This window comes from Lytechinus variegatus, chromosome 8, assembly GCF_018143015.1.
Source record: "Lytechinus variegatus isolate NC3 chromosome 8, Lvar_3.0, whole genome shotgun sequence".
Classification (NCBI taxonomy): Eukaryota; Metazoa; Echinodermata; class Echinoidea; order Temnopleuroida; family Toxopneustidae; genus Lytechinus; species Lytechinus variegatus.
In genome coordinates this window covers 22,314,769-22,338,543 of record NC_054747.1, presented here as the reverse complement: position 1 = coordinate 22,338,543, position 23,775 = coordinate 22,314,769, and the positions used below count along the sequence as shown (strand labels likewise).

General features: G+C 35.9%; 2 protein-coding genes across 2 annotated transcripts; both read left to right on the top strand.

The window, feature by feature from the left end:
* The first annotated feature begins 627 nt into the window (after positions 1-627).
* LOC121419559 lies at positions 628-7,936 on the top strand. The gene is made up of 2 exons (XM_041614015.1): positions 628-1,913; positions 6,238-7,936. Exons 1-2 carry the CDS (start codon positions 628-630, stop codon positions 7,934-7,936), a joined length of 2,985 nt encoding a protein of 994 aa, XP_041469949.1.
* An 11,561-nt stretch (positions 7,937-19,497) lies between these two features.
* Positions 19,498-21,898, top strand: LOC121419558. The gene is made up of 2 exons (XM_041614014.1): positions 19,498-19,547; positions 20,045-21,898. Exons 1-2 carry the CDS (start codon positions 19,498-19,500, stop codon positions 21,747-21,749), a joined length of 1,755 nt encoding a protein of 584 aa, XP_041469948.1. The 3' UTR covers positions 21,750-21,898.
* Positions 21,899-23,775: the final 1,877 nt, after the last annotated feature.

The window sequence follows — 23,775 nt, the reverse complement described above, 5'->3', positions numbered from 1 at the left end:
GCATAACGGCGCCAAAAAATTGCACGACGTAAAAACAAACTTAAAAAAAAAAATCGTTGCATCAAATTCAAAACGGAGCCAAAACTTAAATTTGGCGCGACGAAAACAAATGTTCGCCAAATTTATTACACGTATATGGCGCTGTTACTGAATGTTTCTGGCTTAGTAAAGAAAATTAAACGAGAAGCAGTATTAGAACTCTCTACGTACATTGTAGTTTTCTATTACACCCTGCCGCACCTTACATGTATAGCGTACAACTCCAGGCGAGGAGCATATCCAACACCACTCAAGAACTGTTGATGAAGGAGTTGATATCTTTGCAGATTTTAATGATTTACAGACTGTATCATTAACACGCAAACTGGACCTTACCCAACTCAATCAATTTCTTACCCTGGGTAACGCAATCCCATATCAAGTATTTACAAACTTTCCCAACTATCTCACCTCCCCACTGAGGCAGCTAATCACATTTAGGACACCGTGTTCATTGTTCCACCTTGTTGAAGCCAGCTTGTGAACTATCTACTAAAGAAAAGAGAAGCATACTTTATTACCCGTCCACTAAAAAAGTCACATCAATTAGAGAATGGATTGTTGAACGTAGTTGGTATAATATTTAAAATGAATCATCAGGTAACAAGGCTACCAGTGTCAAAATGCTTGGAAAAGAATAACATCATCAACCCAAACCAACATGGATTTAGGAAGGGACTGTCATGCGAAACGCAACTTGTTGTGGCCATCAATGACTGGGCATTCAACATTGATAAGCAATGTCAGACAGACGCCTTCTTTCTCAACTTTAGTAAAGGCTTCGATAAGGTATTACACACGAAGCTGCTCTGCAAATTGGAGTATTATGGCATTACTGGTCAAATGCATGGATGGATCAAAGCTTTTCTATCAGGCAGATCTCAGTCAGTTCATGTTGATGGAACATCCTCACCACGAGCCAGTGTTCTCTCAGGCGTGCCGCAAGGCTCAGTCCTCGGGCCTGTGTTATTCCTGTTGTACACCAATGACATCTGTGAATGCATCTCGTCACTAATCAGACTCTTTGCTGATGACTGTGTGCTGTATCGCAAGGTCGAGACAAGAGCTGACCATGCAATTCTCCAGCGAGATCTTTCAACATTATCGGATTGGGCAAAACTGTGGGATATGTCCTTCAATGTCAAGAAGTGTGTCAACATGTGTATCTCATTGAAACGACAACCCTTGGCTTGCAACTTTACCATCAGTGACCAACCTATTCCAACGGCAACCTCCTGTAAATACCTCGGTGTGACCATCACAGACAACCTGAGTTGGAACTCCCATGCACAGAAGATATCCTCCAAAGCTGCTCGTACTCTTGGAATCATACGTCGAGCATTGGGTAAATGTGACCTGAAAGTGAGAGACATTGCGTACAAGCAACTTGTCAGACCTCAACTTGAGTATGCTTCATGTGCATGGAATCCTCACATACAGAAAGATGTAAACATTATTGAGAGCATTCAGCGTCAGGGTGCTAGGTTTGTCCTTCACGACTATAGCAGAGAATCCAGTGTAACATCGATGTTGTCAACCCTTCACTGGGATACTCTCCAACACAGACGCCTTCTTAGCCAATGTGAGATGTTCTACAAAATTCATCACAATTTTGTTTACATCAACATGCCACATCAGATTAAGTTAAGCAGCAATTCTCGTCCACAACGTTCACAACACACTGGACATCAGCTCAAGTACACCCAACCTTTTTGTAGAGTGAACTGCTACATGTACAGTATGTTCCCAAGAACCATCCGTATTTGGAATACTCTCCCAAACGCTGCTGTAACTTCGACCTCTATAGCTGGCTTCCGGGGAGCAACATTGCCTATCATTCAGCAAATGTTGCCTCCCCCTCCCCTTAAGATGCTGTAAGAGGGACACACATGCACCACCCGCACACTGCACCTAGCACACTGTATATAGTGCACCAAGAATACCACCACAGGAGCACCACATCACCTGAAGCAGCACCTGACACAGCACAACCCTCCCCAGGACATCGTATACGCTTTTTGGGAGAGTACTTATTCAAGGTTAAAGGGGAATGAAACCATTGGAACAAGGTAGCTTGTGTGAAAACAGAAAAATCAAAGAAACAGATCAACGAAAGTTTGAAAAAATAGGACAAATAATGAGAAAGTTATGAGCATTTGAATATTGTGATCACTAATGCTATGGAGATAGCAAATTGGCAATGCGACAAAGATGTGTGATGTCACTTGTGAACAACTCTTCCCATTACTTTAGTATATATTTCACTAGAATGGTCCTTTTTTATCACATCTATCAATAGATCATGTGTTCTTTCTACATAAGGGCAAGTAATACATATTTTTTAAGAATACATCATGGATAAAGAGTTTGTATCATCATAAGAAAAAGCAAAAAGAGACATTTTGAGGGTATTTTATAGTCTTCCAAAGGGAAAGTTGTTCATCAGTGACATCACACATCCTTGTCGCATTGCCAAATGAGGATCTCCATTAGTGATTGCAATATTCAAATGCTCATAACTTTCTCACTATTTGTCCGATTTTTCTCAAACTTTCTTTATTCTTATTCTTTGATTTTTCTGTTTCTACACAAGCCTATTTGTTCCAAAAGTTTCATTCCCTTTAAAGGTGTATTCAATAGTTCATTACATGACGCCTACATAATGTACTTGACCAGATCTGTTTTAAAGAAAAATGATTAACCATGGATGACGTGTATATTTAAGCAACTCTTAAAGGGTAGGAATAAGACTCTTTCCATGTAGAGACGACGCAAAATATGCCTTTGTATTTTCCCTGGTCTCACATCCGGGCATTTGAGGATACGTATAAAGAAATAGGCTTCATAATGATCCGCGCACCAACGATATACGTCATAATGAAGGCAACGCTTGCTGGTAGGTTATTATGGTAAAGTGAAGAGCCTAGATCCTGATATTAACATGACATGATAGAACTATATTCTAAAGATTGATAGACCTATTACCATTATCATGATTTTTGCTATAGATATCTGATTTGGATGATAATAAAAATATATTAACTGGCTCTTCCTTCGGGGAACCTCAAATATATTGTCCTTAAAAGACCCATATTGCCCTCGTCGAAAGACTTGGGCCAATATGATTCTTTTGCTGGTAATATATTTGATGTTGCCCTCAAGGCCAGTCAATATTGCACAAACATATTATATTATATTATGCTATATTATATGTATTGTTACATAAAAACATTATTTTCATATCTATATCAAATCAGTCCTGGTGCTCGCATTGTCTGTTTAATGAGATGCATTACCATATTGTACTAAAACATCCCGTTTTCAATTCAATATACACCAAATATATTTCCTCGCACTTCGAGTTATTGTTTTATGTAGTGACATATGCTTATTTTTCTTTTTCATGTCATTGCCCCTCCACACCCTTTAAGGTCTAAATGTAAAACATTTCCAGTCCGTGCTTCGTTTGAATTCAGTGGATTGGTGAGATATGTCTGCTCTTCACGAATTCCTTAATAAGCAATCCTTAGAATGTCCCCTTTTCTATTCCGAATATGAAAAAATTTCAGCTCGCGCTTCGCGCTGGCATCATTTAGTTTTCCCCTAAAAGGACTGGGCTATTTGAGATGTATTGAAAACAGATCTCGGCCGCCGTTTGTGCGATTTCAAAATTTCAAAATTTTCAGCTCGCGCTTCGCACTCGCAATATTTGATTAGTGGGATACGTATAGTGTTTATGATTACAGTGACCACAAGAAGTGTTCAGGTGTTTACGTGCAAATCTAACAAAATCAGCAACCACTTGCGCGCTCGCATATATGGTGAGATATGACTATGCTCTTTAAAACAATTGTCATTAAAATGTCCGTTTGGGGTCAATACATGTATATACACAAATTTCAACTGGCACTTCGCGCTCGCATTGTTTGATTAGAGAGACAGATACCTATCATGATTACAAAATTTTGCTTATAATGTCTCCGTTTTAGATCTGAATATAAAAAAAATAATCAGCTCGCCCATCGCATTATTTGACTAGTGAGATACATATCTGTTTCATGGCACAGTCCTTAAAATCTCTACTAGGTCATTATACCCGGCAATTGAGGGTGCTTCGCGCGCCCACTCAGTTACTCAAAAACATTGCAGGTGCCCCCCTCCCCCGATGCAGTGACCCAAGGTACGCCACTGCCTTCAGATTCCCCTCCGCAAATTATTTATCAGGGGCAAGTTCTATCTGATTTGAGGAAATTAAAGGAAAACAAAGCACGATCCTTCTTTCTTCGTTTCGTATAAGTTACCTTCCATACTTTTATTTCATTTTTTTTTACTTTTTTCCTATTCTTCATGTATCCTTACAATAATAATTATTATACATTAACATCAACAATGAATGTTTCCACAACTGCGCCAAATAAGGCCTTCTTCTTCTTTTATGAATTTTCTGTCTTTCGTTCTTTCTATCTTAATTTGCTTGCTTCATTTCTTTCATTCCGGCTGTGATTCTTTTGTTCTTTGTTTTCTCCCCATTGCTTTCATACTTTTTTCTTTTTCTTTTTGTTTTACATTTTTTCCCTTTGAATCCTTTCACTTTGTTCTTCCCTTTTTTCCCTTTTATTTATCCTTTCTTTACCTTTCACTTCTTCTTCTTTCGTCCTTCTTTTCCTTTATACTTATTATTTTTTTTATTTGATCATTTTTTTGTGATAAAGGGGACAAAAAAAAATAAAAAAAGATAAACTTGCGTCTTTTTAAATGTTTTCTTCCTTCTTTACTTTTAGGGACCAATAAAAATAAAAAATAAAAAAGCACTAAAAAACGATTAAATAAAAAAAAAATGGCGGGGGCGATAAAATGAATATCAGCTAATGGAATGAAGTACGTTGAACAAGTAAATAAAAGGGTTAATGTAAATCCTCCAAAACCAAATACTTTTTAAACTTCCCTTTTTATAGTTAAAATGAGGGGCAATATTTTTAAACCCTACTTTAACTAATTACCATATTCGTCCAACTTCAATAGCAGTTTAATTCTCTTATCTGTATTTATTTTATTAACCCAAATCCTAAACTCTTTATCACTTTTTACTTTCTCACTATTACCTTTAACTCTTTGCACACTGAATTAATTTTGGAGGGATAATAATGACAATTGTTTCCATGTTTTTTTCTTTAATTCAAGATTTCCATATTGCACCATTGATACTTATTATCATCATGTAGATGTTATTCAAGAACCATTGCCCTTTTTTAGCTTATCTAATTCGAAGTTAGGCATGTTAGGGGAGAAAACTATTTATTACGATTGTTGAATTTAATTGTACGAATGTGCAAAATTGCAACATTAGCGCATCAATCATATATATTTTTCAAAAAAAAATACCACTTCAAATAAAAACCTAACTTTCACATTCCTGTCAAAACCTCCACCACAACCTTCTAAAATGCTTATTTCTTTCCCTATCTTGAATAAACCTGTCAATCTACAACAAATTCTATAAGTTACACCCCCACGTGGAATTCCCACGGGCTCTGCTAGTAATTAATAAATGAATAAAGTTACGCGCCGCCTAGCACCAGTTGGGGATACTTTGAGCCTACTGGCACGTTGGCCACTAGGCGCCACAGCCGCTTTGTATTCATGGTATTGATGCCAACTGGCACCAACTGGTGGCAACTGGCACCGATCCAGTGGACTTCTAGCATAAGCGAAACTTTAAAATATAGTGCAACCATAACTTAACGTTTATGTATTTAACATTTTAATTATTTATATATATATTTCTTCCTTTTTTATACAGGGGACATCATAATACAGACAGCTACCGTCTAGTGGGAGGATCGAGTATGAGAGCATATCCGGGTCTTTTGCTGTTATTCAGAGCTATTTCCTCATGAGGCCTTTTAGTAACACATTTTTTTTTTTAATATCTTTATCATACTGTTGATCGTATATACGTAAGTCTTACATACAAGCTAATTAATTTAATTTTTTTGTTGAAGAAAAAGAAACACTAATTGCATGAATTATGGCGACACTTGAGCATGCCATTTCGCGCGGTTTACAGTGTCCAGTTTGTTTAAGTTTGCTACATGATCCCAAACAGCTATCATGTTCACATACGTTTTGTCAAAAATGTATCCGAGATATTCTAGCGTGCTCTTTACAGAATAATACTTTATGTTGTCCAATATGTAGAATCGAAACAAATGTCGCAGATGGAAATATTGCAAATCTTAAAACCAGTGCACCCATTAAGTCACTTGTTGTTGACGTCAGGAATAGTAAACAGCTCTGCGACATGTGTGACGAGCAATCAAGAGCCGCACACTTCTGTTGCGATTGTGGTAAGAGCATGTGTAACGCATGTCTGCAAGCTCATAACACATGGAAACCTAATCTTAAACATAAAGTAATGAGCGTTGAAGATATCAGAGGGAGTAGGGTAGTCTTAAAGAAAAAGGTCTACTGTCAAGCAGAAGGACACTCACCATACGAGTACGAATGCTCAGACGTATGCACGACATGTAAGAAGCTCATTTGTATGAGATGTCGAGTGTTCTACCACGAGAAAAGGGGCCACAAGGTGGTAGATATGAAAGAGTACAGTTCGTTTTTCAAGAGGAGTTCTGTATCACTTGAGGGTCAAGGGAAGACAAAAGCTCCAACGGTCAAGAATCATATGACGTGTATTGATAATCAAATCAAACGTGTCAATGACCACATTGATGGAGAAAAGTCAAAGCTTGACAAGATTTGCGAAGAAGCTGCCAAGAAAATAAAAGAAATAAATGAGAGCTTGAATATTCAACTGGATGATCAGAGCGAACAATTAGTCCATAAATTGAAGGATATGAAAATTGATGACGAAAGGTTGGTTAAGAGTATTGAGAGTGCGAGTGATTTGGTGAGTAATAGTTTGAAAGGCCCACTAGAAGGAGATGTTGTAGCGATTCGTGATTCATTGTCTGGTGAATTGAAGAATGTACTAGATAGGGATGATCCAAAAGAAAAGGCTGCTTTTGATGTAGGAGATCATGGGGAGGAACTAACGTTTACACCGAGGTTTGATCCCGATACATTATCAATTGGGGGATTGAGATTTGTGAAATGTGAGCCGAAATGCAATGGAGAACTCTCAAATAAAGACAGCATGAATGGCATGGCGGCTACAAAAGATGGCATGATGGCTATCGGCTCTAGATTTAGAGAACTTGAAACCTTCTCTGCTGATGGTCAACTGGAGGAGACAGTCATGAAAGATCTATTTATACGTGAGTTGGTATTTCTCTCTGATGGTAGTTGTGTTGTACTTGATTACGATAATAAGATATCACTGTACACATCAGATACGGAGAAACAGGATGTAACATTCGATACTCTAGATGATAGTGAAGGTGGGTTCGGTGGTCTGACTGCAGACAGCAATGATCTGATCTATGTTAGCTATAGGGAAGCCAAGAAGATCCAGGTATTCTTACCATCAGGTGGGAAGGCTATCAGGGAGATTCCATGCGATGGGTATGAGCCTGGACAAATCACAAGCTACGGTGATTCATTGATCGTTGTGCAGTTTTACGATACGATAATACGTATTGATAGAAATGGTGATATAAAGCATTTGTTCTGGCAACCTATGAAAAGTAATATTAATGCTGCCGCGAGTAAAGACAATACAATCTTGATTTCCTCTGTAAGACACGATGAAGGTCTGCTTAATATCGATGAGTATTCCGGTGAGCTGAAACACATCAAGACTCTTATCTCTGATTACAAGATTGAGAAACCTAAAAGAAACTGGTATTACATTCGCCAGTTCCAGTCAGGGGAGATAGCTTTCTGTACACCGGACAGGCTCTACATATTTAATCTAGTAACTAGTGAAGTTACCTCGTAAGAATTTCTTTTTCGAAGCATATAAACCTAGCTTACCTAGGGGTGCTTTCAGTCCACCCCTCGACATTTCCACTCTCCACTCCACTCTCGCTCTCATACTTACTAGTAACACTAAAGACTTATTCTTCATCTTAACGGAATTCAACTTATAGATATAACACATTGAATACATTCACAAAACATATAAAAGAAAGAATCTATCAATATTGATACTATTTATATTAATTGGTGCAGACTTATTATGCACTATGAAACAATCAGCAAATATTATTAAGTTAATGTTCATTAACTACAAAGTACAAACTTCTTCAAATTAAACGATTAAGAATACAGATTAATTTCAGCCAATCCTATTCTGTTACTCTATCTGTAACACTGAATTAGTTCATGGAATAACAGTAATAAGAAGAAAAAATGTTTGCTATATAAATCTTAGCATCTGATCACCATGATAATTGGCGGAAAGTTAATGACAGTTTCTCTATGTTAGGAAGGCCTTTATGTACTTCAAATGAAGCAATCAACATAGAACTCAATCATTCCTGTTATATATAAGTAAAATTGCAAGAGAAATTACATTCATTTGATTTAGTTATTTTCTCTTTAAGGATATTCCTAGCATAGAATAATTAAGAATATTCCAAAATGTCTCAGTAAGGCTCTATGGTAAGTCTTTGTTAGGCCTACATCAATTATAATGAGTACTGAATAAAATTTGTTATTTCTGGAATGTCCCAAGACAATAAAGCCAACCTGCAGTGAAAAGGACAATAGGATTAGCTAATTTGTTTACATTGTTAATTTCACTGAGGTCAGTCAAGAATGTTCTTTTTGTTGACAATACTTGAAGCTTCCAGAGTAGTGAATAATTTGTATATAAGCTGGCAGTTTCTTCAAGGACATCATCACATCACACTAGACCGGAACTCAGAGTTTCACACCAGACTTTATGTCAGAGCATAGTTTATTTCCGACTGGAATGTAACATAACATCTATGAACTGTCTACAGTTACTTTGAGAGTGGAATTCTCAGTTCTCATCGAGATCATCAACCTGTTTTAATGAACGCTTTTCAACCCATGGATTGCTGAAAACGACTGTTAATCATAATCAACATCGTCTTCACAGACATTTCAACTAGTTACAGTGAATCTTTGTTATTCATCGTGCTTCAACATCAATTTCATCATCGCCATCATTATGAACTTTAATTAAAGGAATCTTCGCCAAATGACTTGGATTTGATTTGGATGTACTATCATAACTTTGGATTGCACAACTGACACTTCCAAGAGATGTAAGATCAATATTGGTTTATGTTTTGTTAGTTCATGATTGTTATATTTCCTGTAATAAAAAAAAGGGAAATCAAATTTAAAACTGAAAATTTCATTTGTTGCAGTATCGTAACATTGCTATCATCCCTATCCTGAAGGAGAATATATTTCATATTCATGTTATAAAATAACAAAATAAACAAGTACTTTCAAACTTGTTAGATATCATCATATGGCAAGTATAAATTTAAACTTATCTTGGTAATCAACCTTGCAATGATGAATATTTGTTTAATAATTGTACAATGATAGACTGTACATCCTGCAGTGCTTTGTCTAATGTAAGTCTGGTTAAAAATAAAATAGCAATAAGATCCAACGACAACATAACATGGTGGAGAACCCGGGAAATTTTGAAGTGACCGATCATTATGCGAGCTAATTTGGAGTGGAACTCATACAGAGTAGGATAATTTGGTTAATGCGTAAACCTATTGTTTATATACTTCAGAATTTGAAGTGGAAATAGATGCACATCTCCCTAAGATATGAGAATGCCCGCAGCTCGAAAAAATGGTTGATATATATGATTTATTGTCGAGTATCACTTAGTTGTAACATATCATAATGTATGAACTGTAAAAAATGAAGTGCTAATAATTTAGCACTTACAGTGCTTCTATAGTTACTGCACTACGAGTGCTGATTTTCTCGTTTAAATTGAACTAGGAAATTGGCACTCGTAGTGCAGTCACCATACAAACACTGTTAGTGCTAAATTAGCACTTCATTTTTTACAGTGTACTAATACTGTTTTGAGGCATCTCAAATTGCCCAAATCGTATTGAAGAAATAGTGTAATTGTATTTTGTTAGAACAAAATTTTATTTTATAAGAACATCTTGTTGTCAACTATTCAAGCATTTCATTGATTGCCATATGAATATAATATATTTTAATTCAAATTCATTTAGGTTTATTAAGGTAAACTTTGACATAACTAAGATTATCTTTGTGTAATATTTTTCAGGCTATGTTACTTTATGTTTAGTAGATATACGTTGATGTAGATAGTAATCATTGCTTATGTAGTGTTAAGGGAAATTATAGTTCAGTAGAAGGTAAATTAACAAGTTTCACAAATATTATTTTGTTTTATATGAATTGTTATTGCTGACTCTATTGGACCATAATATCAAAATTTGGGAAAGCCACATTTTCTAACAAAGGGGGATGTTATGTGATGTAAAGACATATCTCACATATTAAATAATATATCAATACATAATCAATACTTCTACAAAAAATATAACAGGAAACTATAATCAATTCCAACTTTCTTAAGAAAAAAATACTCCTCCTTCTTCCAGCTAAACTTCTGACGCACACACATTTTACGGCGTTTTTCACTATATTTCATGTCCTCGCTAAAAGGTCAACTCCCCCAATTCAGAGTAAAGAGATTGTTTTGGTCACTGAACGTCCAAGGTTGACCAATACCTGTTTGGTTGTAGAGAGTCCATGACTAGACAGGCGTAACTACGGGGGGGCATGGGGGCACGTGCCCCTCCCCCTCCCCCCAATCGGCTGGAAAAAACGGGGAAAAGGAGAACAAGAGGGAGAAAGAAAGAAAACGTTGTGGGGGATGAAGAAATTATTGTATATTATATTATACTATGCTACATTATATTACATAAGAAATATTTTTCATAACTTAATGAAACATTATTTGCCTAGGGCCTATGTGTTCATCAATCCTGGTGCTCGCATTGTCTGTTTATTTCTTGTTATAATAAAACATCCGGTTTTCAAATCAATTATAGGCCTATGGTTCCTGTTATTGTTTTATGTAGTGGCATGATATTATGCTTCTTTTTCATAATTACCTAAAGTGATTTCCCCCCTTTAAGGTCTGAATATAAGACATTTTCAATCCGTATGTACGTTCGTGTCAGTTGATTGGTGAGATATGTCAGCTCTTCATGGATAAAAAAATCTCAAAATGTCAATTATTCTAATCTGAATAGCGAAAAATTTCAGCTCGCGCTTCCCGATTGCATCATTTGTATAGTGAAATACTTATGGTCTTAGTGAATCCCTACGAGCAAGCATTAGAATGCACCTATTCAGGTTTGAATTTCAAACATTTTCAGCTCGCATTTCGCGCTCGCAATATTTGATTAGTGATATACGTATCATGTTCATGATCATACTGACTACAAAAAGTGTTTCATGTGTTTAAATGTAATTCTAACCAAAAAAGAAGCAAACGCTTGGCACTCGCATTAGATGGCTATGGTGACATACGTATGCTCTTCATGAATAAAAAAAAGTCCTGTCCCTGTTCGGAGACAATATGTGCAAAAAATAAAAAAAGAAAATAGCTCGCGCTTCGCGCTCGCATTGTTTGTTTAGTGAGACAGGCATGTATCATGATTGTACAAAATAGCTTATAATGTCTCTTTTTTAGGTCTGAATATAAAAATTTTCAGCTCGCGCTTCGCGCTGCTATTAGTTGATCAGCGAGATACATAGCCTTTTAATGGCACAATCCTTAAAATTTCCCTTTCATGTCAGTAAAGGCCTACCTGGAAATTGAGTGCGCTTCGCGCGCCCACTAAATGACTCAATTGTTTTGCTGGTCCCCCCATGCCATGACCCAAGGTACGCCACTGACTGGACCAATATAGAAGGGGTTCGCTTCTGAACCCAAATCAGATTGGCTAGCGATTACAGAATCGATATAGTAATATGTGTAAGTACAATTTGGAATGTATATTTAATAGACTTATGAGTTAAATCTCTGAATAAAAATGATTGCATATCAAAGGTAATCAAAAAATTCATAGATTCCGTCAAAATATCAAAATGCGTGATTTTCGAGATTTTTTATTATTTTACGCTAAAAAAGATACTTTCACGCGGAAGTGCACTTGACATCCGCCCGTACATTATTCCTCAGTATTTCCGCAAGACTTTAAGCTGGGATGTTAAGAATTTACAAATTTTGCTATCCAGAGTATAAAAACTCGTTTCAGTATGTACTTATACAATGTAATTGTGTACTAATGTACGGTATTTGTAATTTCATTATTTACTCGAATATTCATTAAAGACACTAGGCGATTCTGGTTTGTTAAACTGATAATACAATGACTCAACTTATTTTTTGGTAAGACAATCTGTATTGCGTTAATCATTTGAAATAAAGGCTTACTATGTAGCAAATATGCAGCGGCGTTTCATTATGCTAGAATATTGGTAATTCATGATACAAATGTAGTTAAGTGATTTAGTAACGGTTGGGTTAAATATTCCTTTGAATTTGTTTATTGTACCAACATGGCGAGTGTAACTAGATACTACCTTCAATACATTATCAATGTGATATTTTCATGGGATTTTGTCATGGATTTGTTGATGATATCCATCAAATGAGGATGATGTAGATATTAGCTGTGTTTCTACCCCCCACACACACACAGGCACACCGATATATCTAATAAAAAATAATGTGTAAATATTAGCCCCGATTTTGAATTGACAAAATGAAAGAGACGTTATATGTTATTGTGTAAAAGCAAGAGAAAAAAACTAATGAAAATATTTTGATATAAATGTATAAAATGAAAAGCAGTTGGCCAAATGTGGGACCCTGAGGAAGCCCACAATATATTTCTCCGTTCTGAAATAATTATGAGTATCCATGAAAACACAAGCTTCTATATCTATTTTACTTTGATAATAAATTTTCGATTTTCTCACAAGCTTAATATCTGCAATTCGTTTGAGTAGTCTATACCTGGAACAAACAGATAAGGATCGAAGAGGAAGATGGTAATGATTCCGATAATAGTAATAGTGGTGATTAAAATGATAGTGAATGCGTTGGGGATGTTGATAGTTATGATTGTGTTTAAGATGATGTTTTTGTTGATGATGGTAATGGTGGTGATGGAGATGATCGTGAAGATGGTGGTGATGATGATGGTCATGAACGTGATGAAGATGAAAGTAAAGATGATGGTGATGATGATGATTGCAGTGGAGATGATAATGGGCACTGTGGTGGTGTTAATCTTAGTAACGGTTGTGGTAATATTATTGGCAGTCATCATGGCAGCTATATGGTAATGAAGACGATTATGGTGCTGAGAAAGGTGTAGTGTAGGTGACAACGAAGATCTAAATCACTCAGACTAAGGTCTCTGTGATGTGATGATGGTCATTGGTGCAATGTTGCAAATCTAAATTTTAACTCTAAAACTAAAACTATAACCTAAAAACAAATGGCGAGCAAATTTTGGGTGGCGTATGTACCTGGAGTAATTTTCTGAGTCCGACAAGGGAGGTGATACTGAAGTTGGTGGTAATATTACTTAATGATGGTAATTTAGATGATAGAGAATCAAATGGTGGTGATTGGGGATTGTGTTGAAGAACGGTATAATGGTGGTGAGAAGGGGGTGGGGGCTCGAATATAGTTTTTTGTTTTATATATATAGACAGTGGCGGACCGTGACACCGAGGAGACAAAGCATTGGGAGGGGGCACTGCATTGTTCACAAACAATGCAGTGCCCCCCCCAATGCTTTGTTTCCTCCGGGGCACGGTCCGCTACTGGCTATAGAGAGAGTGCCGAAGTGTGGCATCATCAATTTTTTTAAAACCATTTTAATACCATATTTAAGTTATGCATGTTGAAAACCTCTACAACCCAAATTTTGATGGAAAACGGTAAATGGAACGACACGATATGACATAATTATATACCAAAATCTGCCGTAACAATGGAGACTTATGAGACCCCCACGGTACACCTTTATCTTCGTCCATGCATTGTTAAGGGCGGAAATCTATCCCCAAAGGGAGGGGGGACTAGGGGCTAGAAAATTTGACAAGCAAAAAAAAAAGTTTTCACCCCAAAAGGAAGGTCATCTCGTTCAAACTACATGTTTTATTTCGATTTCTTTCTTTCCATCATAAAAGACCAACAATAGTAGGGGGCATTTGATATTGTGTCCCCCTTACTATTTTAGGTAGGGTGATGCACCCCACTGGGATTTTCGCCCATGGTTAAGCGAGCGCCGAGTAAAACAAGACTTCACTACCTCTGCTGCGCTGCGAGTAAAACAAAAAAAAAATGCATGAGGAAATAAGTCAAAATCTAAATATCAGAACTTGAAGGCAACATTTCACAAGGAGTAGCTGAATCTCGATAGTTGACGTAGACAAATTCCAAGATTAGATCCTAACATCGGAAGATTAGATCCAGAGTATTATGCAGATATTGACAACGCTCAGCTATGGCTATACTCAGGCCCGACCTGTCTGTTCTTCTGCAGCTTTGAGATCCCGAACGAAAACTAACGAGGAATTCGAAGGAGTCCTGAAATTGAATTGGCGCCATTTCTAACATCTACCATACTATTTGAAAAGTCACAGAATGTAACCAATATAACTTCCCAAATAATCATAATCCATATAGGCATAAATTTGGTTAACGTTTCAAAGGATGGTTGTTTGCCTTACTCCCATTTTCAAGTTTCAAAGTTGCATTTGCTCACCAGATAATTGCATGATATATTACGTGCAGTCTCATATACTGCACGTTCTTAATCATTGGGTTTACTACTATTCCCTTTGGTGTGATCGAGGATACCTACAAAGTCAACATTCTCATTAACTTTTCAAATTATTATCCATTACGATGATATTTTTTTTCTGAACAAAACATTTTGGTATAATTTTACCAACTTTCTAAATGCTTAATACTGTAGAAACCAAATTCGTGAAAATCATTATCTTTAATGACGCCGAGCTTTCCCAATTGTGATTATACCTTCAAAAATTTTTGTAAAATCAAATTGTTGGTTGTAGGATGCTACGCATTCACAATTCGTAGTCTTCGCCATGTCAGGCTCATCGCTTGCGTTCAGCATATACAGCAAAGACAATAACTACTGCAGCCTACGCCTAGATTATAGGCTATAGAGACCCGGCAGGTTTTCCCAAAATATATCAGGGCGTATTTTTACACATCGTCACTTTTGTCTAGTTCTCTATTTTTTTTTTTTTTTTTTTTCAGTTGTATGTTTCACCCTTATCTTTTTGTATTTTATGTTTAACCTCAGTTTCTTCCTCTCTGCTCTTGAAGTCTTTAATGATGAAATGCAATGTTTTCCTCATTTTACTACTTTACTTCCTTGTTCATGTGTTCTTTTAATTTAGTATATTTGTTTGTTTAAGTAGGCTGCAGATAAATTCATTTGATTGTCATTATCAAAAAGAAAAAAATTGTAAAAGTCGGCTGACTGAAATTCGCTACTGTCTGCTGACAAATATTTGCACATCATGTTCATAAAGCTTATCTGCCACAAGCCATGACTAGTTATGGTTATGACCTTTGTAGCAGTTCAAACATTATGCAAATAATGTGCTAAGCGGTGGGATATAGATTTTTCTTTGGTTAAAGTCAGGTACATACTGCAGGCGTGGCTTGATAAAAAAAATTAAAAAGATTAAATAAAACAAACAAAAAAGGGGGGTAATAGAAATTAGGCATCGTCTTCAAGATCCAGCACTATCAAACATTCATTGCTGTAACTGGTTAGTATCTGACGATTCATCTGGATTGCTTGGCTTAGTAAGATATTTGTTTTAAGAGATCCACCATAGTTTGTTCCTGCGCCTAAATACGTAGTAGCTGGATTCTTGAACAGGTTGAATGCTGATTGGTGTATTGCTCTGTCACTTCTATGTTCAAAGGTAACATTTTTCCTTCTCTTATTTCAAGAAAATCCAATTCTTGTCATTTTACCGACAACTTGATAGCTCCATGGTAATACCAACACCCAAACAAACTTACCATATTCAGAATATCTTCATACAGTGAATTCACAGACCTTTTAATGTCATACTGCACTGACTACTTGTGGCGGATTAAGTTTTTTTCAGGGGGGGGGGGAGCATCAACAAATTTTCAAAGAAAATCGAAAGCAAGTCATGGGGCGCTTTTGTATTTTCTAAATTTAGATGACGGGTTTCTTGCGCAACTCTTAATTTTTGCTTCATATTTTAGTATTGACGATGCCGCCGGAGTGACGCTTTGAAAAAAAAACAGCGCCTATAGCAGTGTCACTCTGCTACAAGGTGAGGCGAGAATAAATAGGTCGAGAAAGTGAAATTTTTTAACTGTTTCAAACTAAAGTTCAATTTTGGGGCGATATTTTATGACAATGCAATATTCACTCTTTTTTCTTTATATTTCGTATCCCCCTTATGTTTCATATTTATAAAATTTTAGGGGTGGTTTATGTGCCTGCATTCCAATTTCTATTTGCCAGTTGGTCTGTGAGTATGCAGAGTTTAGTGATATTTTGATAATATTTTAGTTAATTTCATTTTAAATTAAACATTTCGAAAAAAAATTATTGCCCTATAAATAGGATAATTGGTGACAAAGGAACGTTCCTGTACAAGAGCAATTGATAGGCAATTTTACGCCGAAAACATTACAAAATTTTTTCGAAAATGATGCCACGAATTTAGGCGATCAATAAGAATATGAGGCTGCAAGCCATGCACTGAAATTAAAAAATAAATGAAGACATCTTCACGATCACATTATAAATGTGGTGTGGTGCATGTCTCTTGTATCAAGTTGAAAAGAAACGTTATTTTACACACAATTCCGTGTATTATCGTATGGAGTTAGTTAGCGTATTGCCATTTCCTTGAATGATACCATGGACCTATTAGGTCCATGATGATACTAACACAGTTATTCACACATAGGAAAAACAACTTTTTTATATAAATTTCATCATATTCAGATTCAGACGTCGTGTCCAATTTCACTGTTTTACCATTTAACCTTTGTTTTTTGGTTGTAAACATTTGGGGGGTTCTTGACCACCCTAGGCCCCTTCATTATCTGTCCGCCAGTGCGGGAAATGACAAATTTAGTACTGATATATTCATGACAGTGGGCCAAGGTATCACTATGTATATCGTATTAGGTAATGCAGAAGAACGTTATTAGAAGATTAGTCCATATTTTTTTCCTCTCTCTGGGATGGATTCGGGTAGTTGTCAGCACCGGGTAGTGCCTGTGGTAGTTGGCCGGGGGGGGGGATTACTTTGTAGAGCAGATGATCGTGAGTCAAAGAAAGAATAGTTATTGATTGGTTCATTTTATTTGCAAGGCCACCAGAAGACGGATTGCATCAATAAGCTTGGACATGATAACTTGGGAAAGTTCGAAAGCTAAGCCTGCCGGGTCCTGAAATGAAAATTAATTTGGCTGTCTTAGGATCCTAAAGATGACACTCAAATATAATCCTATACAATAATACATTTGTAATAACTTTCGAAAAAAATCTTTCTTTCTTGAGTGAGTGAGCACTACTTACTTTTTAAAAGTTCGTAAAAATGATTTACGCAGAACTTGGAAATAGTTATATGGATATAAATAGACGTTAGTCATGAAGACCTTATGGCTTTAAGCCAATAAGATTTGAAAATACATACAGAACACTTCCTTGAGCGCCGATGCCCCCCTCCCCACACACCGAGGCCATCGTATGATATTTGCTTTACATGGAGAAGTTACTCACATGAACGGGTTTAGACTTGATTTTTCTTCTGTAAATCATTGACAAGCTTAGGAAATGCGTGGAGTAACAAGTATTAAATTAAATATGAAATGTAAACCAACTTTAAATAATGAAAACTTAGAAGAAATTGCTGAACAGGAGATTTCGGATCCAGGATTTTCCAAGGGGGGGGGCTCATTTTTCGAGGGAAAATTTGACAAGCAAGAGAAAGGGGTTTTATCCAAAAATTAATGATATTTCGTCCCCGAAAAAAATGACAGGCAAAAAAGAGGTCTTCACTTTCAAGGGGAAAGGGGCACACAAAAATGTTTTAATAGCATTTTTACATTACAATTTTTGATTTTGCTTCTCAGAGAGGGGGGGGGGCACAGCTGGTCTGCCAGTGAGCTAAAGGTTGTGCTTACCTAGGGTAAAGGTGTTAATGTGGATGGCAAATTTGTTACAAAATGTAAAAAGTATCGGTTTTATTTCAATTGACTGAAAGTGCAAAATAATAATTATAGGCAATGTATGGCACTGTTATTTTGTTTTTGCCGGTTTTTTTTCTTATACACGTGAAAATGAGCATTTCTGCGCAAAACGATTTATGCGACCTTCACAAATTGCTCACTCAAGTGGAACATTCTGTCATTTCTTTCGAAGCCCAAGAATATATGTAAGAAAATAATCCACATGTTGTATCTTTCTCAATTCCCAGGACCACTGTATTACTCATTTTGAAATTTCCATCACATGCTTTATATCTATCTGTCTCTAATTCGGATATGCAATCTATCAAACATACAACTACAAGTACCAACTAAAATGATGAAATACAACATGTTTGTAGGTGGCATAATTTCGATTTCCTTATTTGCATACCGATCAGGCCCTTGTGGTTTATTGATTTATGATAGTAAGCGAAATCTTAACTAGCATAACAATAACTTTACTTTTCTGTATTGAGGTGGGTTTTAAAAGCTGACGTTGCCAACGTGAATTGTTTCTTGGATCCATGCCACGATGATGTATTATTTATGAGGTTATGAAGTAATGAAACTTATGAAGCCAGTTTATTTTGTATTCACTGGAAGAAGCAATAAAATGATACTTTAATATACATATATACACACACTGTAAAAACTGAAGTGCTGACTTAGCACTTACAGTGCGTGTATAGCGACTGCACTACGAGTCCTGATTTTCTAGTTCAAATTTAAACTAGAAAGTCAGCACTCGTAGTGCAGGCACTATAGAGGCACTGTAAGTGCTGAATTAGCACTTCATTTTTTACAGTATATATATATATATATATATATATATATATATATATATATACATACATTTTTTATGGAAATTTGCTTTTCATAATCAAGTGAGGACCTCTTTTTTTTTCTTTTCAAATTCTTCCTGGAACAAAATCATGTCCATTGTGTAGTGATGACCTTTTTTGCTTGTAAAATTATTCCTGTAACAATATGCCTCCCTGGAAAATCATGGATCCGCCCCTTATTTTGACGCCTCTTTAAATAATCATTTCAGTAGAAGATATATTTTCTCTTGTTTTTCTTTCCTTTTACCTCAGTCGACATCATAATACTGATAGGCCTAGCTATGGTCTAGTGGGAGGATCGAGTATACGAAAGTAGATCCAGGTTCGTCGATTTGGTTTGCGTTGAGAGAAACGATGAAGAGGGTCGTAGCAGAAGAGGTGTGGGATGTCATATCAAGACAAACGTAGCATATAAGAGAAGTCAAGACTTTGAAGGCAACTCATTCGAATTGATGTGGATTGAATTCCATCTGTAAAATCATAGACTGTACCTTCTTTGTAGATAGTATGCAGACACACAAGACCTGCCTTCCAGTGTACTAAAAAAAAACTAAAGACAATTTTGAGTTGCATATTTTTCGTCCAATATATATTTACAGATCTTTTTTTACACCGTTGACATACTAACTGCAGTTTGAAATACTATAAGAATAAGTTCTATACATTTGCTAGATATTTAAAGCGTTGTGCTAAGTAAAAGCAAACAAAAAAGTTTAAACGTAACAATAATTATGGCGACACTTGAGCACACCGTTTCCCAAAATCTAAAGTGTCCGGTTTGTTTTGATTTGCTTAATGATCCAAAACAACTGTCATGTACACATACGTTTTGTAAAAAATGTATTCGAGATATTCTGGCGTGCTCTTTACTTAAGAATATTTTGTCGTGTCCAATATGTAGAAATACAACAACTGTCGCGGATGGCGATGTTGCAAACCTTAAAACTAACATACTGGTTAAGTCACTTGTTGATGACGTCAGGAATAGTAAACAGATCTGTGACATGTGTGACGAGCATTCAAGAGCTGCACACTTCTGTTGCGATTGTGGTAAGAATTTGTGTAACGCATGTCTGCAAGCTCATAACAACTGGAACCCTAATCTAAAACACAAAGTAGTGAGTGTTGAGGACATCAGGGAGGGTAGGGTAGTCTTAGAGAAGAAGGTTTACTGTCGAGAAAAGATACATACAACTGAGAAGTATGAATGCACTGATGTATGCACGACATGTAAGAAGCTCATTTGTATGAGATGTCGCATGCTCTACCACACCCCGGAGAAAGGCCATTGTGTTAAAGATGCCATGGAGTACACCGCCTCTATCAAAGAAAGAGTTGAGACCCTACAGTCACGTGGTAAAGCTAAAACTAAAACAGTAAAGAATCATATGACTTGTATTGATCATCAAATCAAACGCGTCAAATATCACATTGATGGGGAAAAGGCAAAAAACAACAGGATTTGCGGAGAAGCTATCAATAAAATAACAGAGAGGAATGCTACCTTGAAGAAGCAACTCGATGATCAGAAAGAAAAATTAGTTAGGAGTTTAAATAATATGAAAATTGATGATCAAAGGTTAGTTAAGAGTATTGAGAGTGCGAGTGATTTGTTGAGTAATAGTTTGAAAGGCCGAATAGAAGGAGATGCTGCAGCAATTTGTGATTCATTGTCTTTTGAATTGAGTAATGTATTAGATAGGGATAATCCAAAGAAGATGGTTGCTATTGATGTCGGCGATCATGCAGAGGAACTGACGTTTACACCAAGCTGCGATCCTGATACATTATCAATGGGGGAACTGAGGTTTGTGAAATGCAAGCCGAAATGCAACGTACTACTCTCAAAGAAGGACGCTATGAATGGCATAGCTGCTACCAATGATGGTATGTTAGCAGTTGGTTATTGCGAAGGGGGAATCTATGTCTTCTCTCCTAATTGTCAGCTTCAGGGGGCAGTGATCAAAGACGTATGGATCGTGGACGTAGGATTCCTTTCTGATGGTTGTTATGCTGTACGCGATAGATATAATAAGATGTCACTGTACGCATCAGATGAAGAGAGACAGGATGTGACATTCGATACTCTTGGTAAGACTGAAGGTGGGACAGGGGGTCTCACTGTAGACAGCAATGATCTGATCTATGTTAGCTACAGGAAAGCTGAGAAGATCCAGGTATTCTCACCGACAGGTGGCAAGGCTATGAGGGTGATACCATGCGATGGGTATGAACCAAAGCAAATCACAAGTTATGGCGATTCATTGATCGTTAAGCAGGATGACAGTCAGATAGCACGTATTAATAAAAAGGGTGTTATAATGTATCAATTATTACGTAAACCTCTGGAAATTCGCCTCTTTGCCGCTGTTAGTAAGGACAATACAATTTTGATTTCTTCCGTAAGATACGAGGAAGGTCTGCTCAATATCGATGAGTATACCGGTGAGCTCAAACACATTAGGAGTCTTATATCGGATTACAAGATTGAGAAACCTGATAGGCATTGGTATTACCTTCAACAGTTTCAATCAGGAGAGATTGCTTTCTGTACACCTGATAGGCTCTATGTATTCAACCTAGTTACTAGTAAAGTTACCTCGTAAGAATATTATGTTTCGACCTTCAAGAGCCAACTAATTTCCTACTTTACAAATTCTTAAATTCACCAGTTTCAATGTTAATCTTTGTATATATGTTTCATTAATGTCAAGAAATTTAATTCATTCCATTCGATAAAAAATAATGTAAACAATAGAATCGTAAAAGGCAAAAGTAAATAATATACAACTGGTATTACATACAGAGGAGAGTAATTGAAATATGAAACTCTGCAAAGGTTGAAAAATTATTAAACTTCAGTTGAAGAAGAATCAAGGTACTGATAAGATTATCCGTGTTTCTGATTTCGAAAAGGGAAATGAAAAGGAGCGCTCAATTTTCTTTCGTGAAGGCGAAACAGAAAAAATGAAAGAAGGATTTCAATTCAATTTTCTGTTTTGTGAACGCAGAACAAAAGGATCAAACGAAAATTTCAATTCCATTTTGTGTTTTTGAAAGGAAAAATTAAAGTTATAATATGTAAAAATAAAAAGTCAAACAGAAGAATGAACCGTTTTTCTGTTTTCTCGTTTTTTTTCATTCTTGAATCAAAATATTGAAAAATGACCGTTTTCTGTTTTAAATTTCGAAAATAGGATCCATTTTGAATAACTATTTCGTTTTTGCTTTTTCTGTTTCGAAATCAGAAAAACAAATTATCTAACGGTACCTTGATTAGGAAGCTCTGTCCAAAGCTGCCCCCAAGTGTATCGTGTTTAACATAGTTTCACGCATGTCAGGTTAGGTGTTACGTAGATTTCACTACCTTTCTTTACCATTATTAAAATAAAACAGTTTGAGGGCTTTCTTTGAATCTCCATTTTAGTAGAAATAAATTTAACAAAGTGACTGTTTGATGTTGCCTTTTCTTTCCATCAAATATCATTTTACCTACCCTTTACAAAAAAATGTTCAAGCATAAATACAATTTAATGTAAATGACACCAAGCAAAATTCAAAAGTGAAACAAAGCAGATTACATTTATTATTCAGAAATGATTTAAACCTATTTTTCATATCCAATGTTTACTTTCCTAATGAAGAATATTCTATGACATAAACTACTGATGTTGACAACGTGACCAGTAATGAGTCTGGTGCCCTATAGTTGGCCTACGGAAAAAAATGTTGAGAATGAGGATTAATAAATACAAGTCCCAATAGATATATGTAATTGTAAGTGTATGTGTGTGCGTATCTTGGGGGTGGGCCAGGAATCTTCAGGGAAATAAAATAAGGAAAAATTTAAGACTTACAAAATAAAAAATAAAAAGGAATGATTAATCGCAATAACACTTTAATACAATTAAAAACAATCAATTGACCTACTGTATATTAGATCAATAAGGGAAAAAAATCAGATGTTGGAAAATCCTGGCGAAAGGTTGCCCCTAACCCAATAGACTCAATATTGAGAGAAGTGAGTTGATAGACATGATACACGCGACGTGATAATCATGAATTCCACACTGGAGAATAACATTTATTTTTAATAATTATTTATCATTATGATTTGGTTCGTATGATAATGTTAGCGTTATTATCGTAAATTGTAATATACGAAATGCATGCATATGATAAAGATTTACATTAACCAAATAGAAAGATGGTGTATATTATTTGTAGATTATTACTTCTGTTGGTGTAAAATACCCTACTTGGATGCTATGGTATGTTACGATTTCAATGCATTTATCAGTTTGTTCATAATAATTTCCATTACATATCCCTTTTTGTTTTCGGTATTATCACTAACATAAATATATGTCAATGAGAAATGACAACAAACATGCATGTCGAATTCAATACCAATGGAAATCATAAGAACCACAATTCCATTCATGGCATCTCAAATTGAGAATAATCCTCAGCAAAATATAAAACAGAAATGTACAGTCATTTTGTTCACAGCTTACGAATGAAAGAGGGAACATATGCCTATAAATGTATATACATATCTCATTTATAACGTTTATTGCACTTATTAATTGTATTATGTTGTAAATATGCTTCATTTCAGGTTGCTCAATC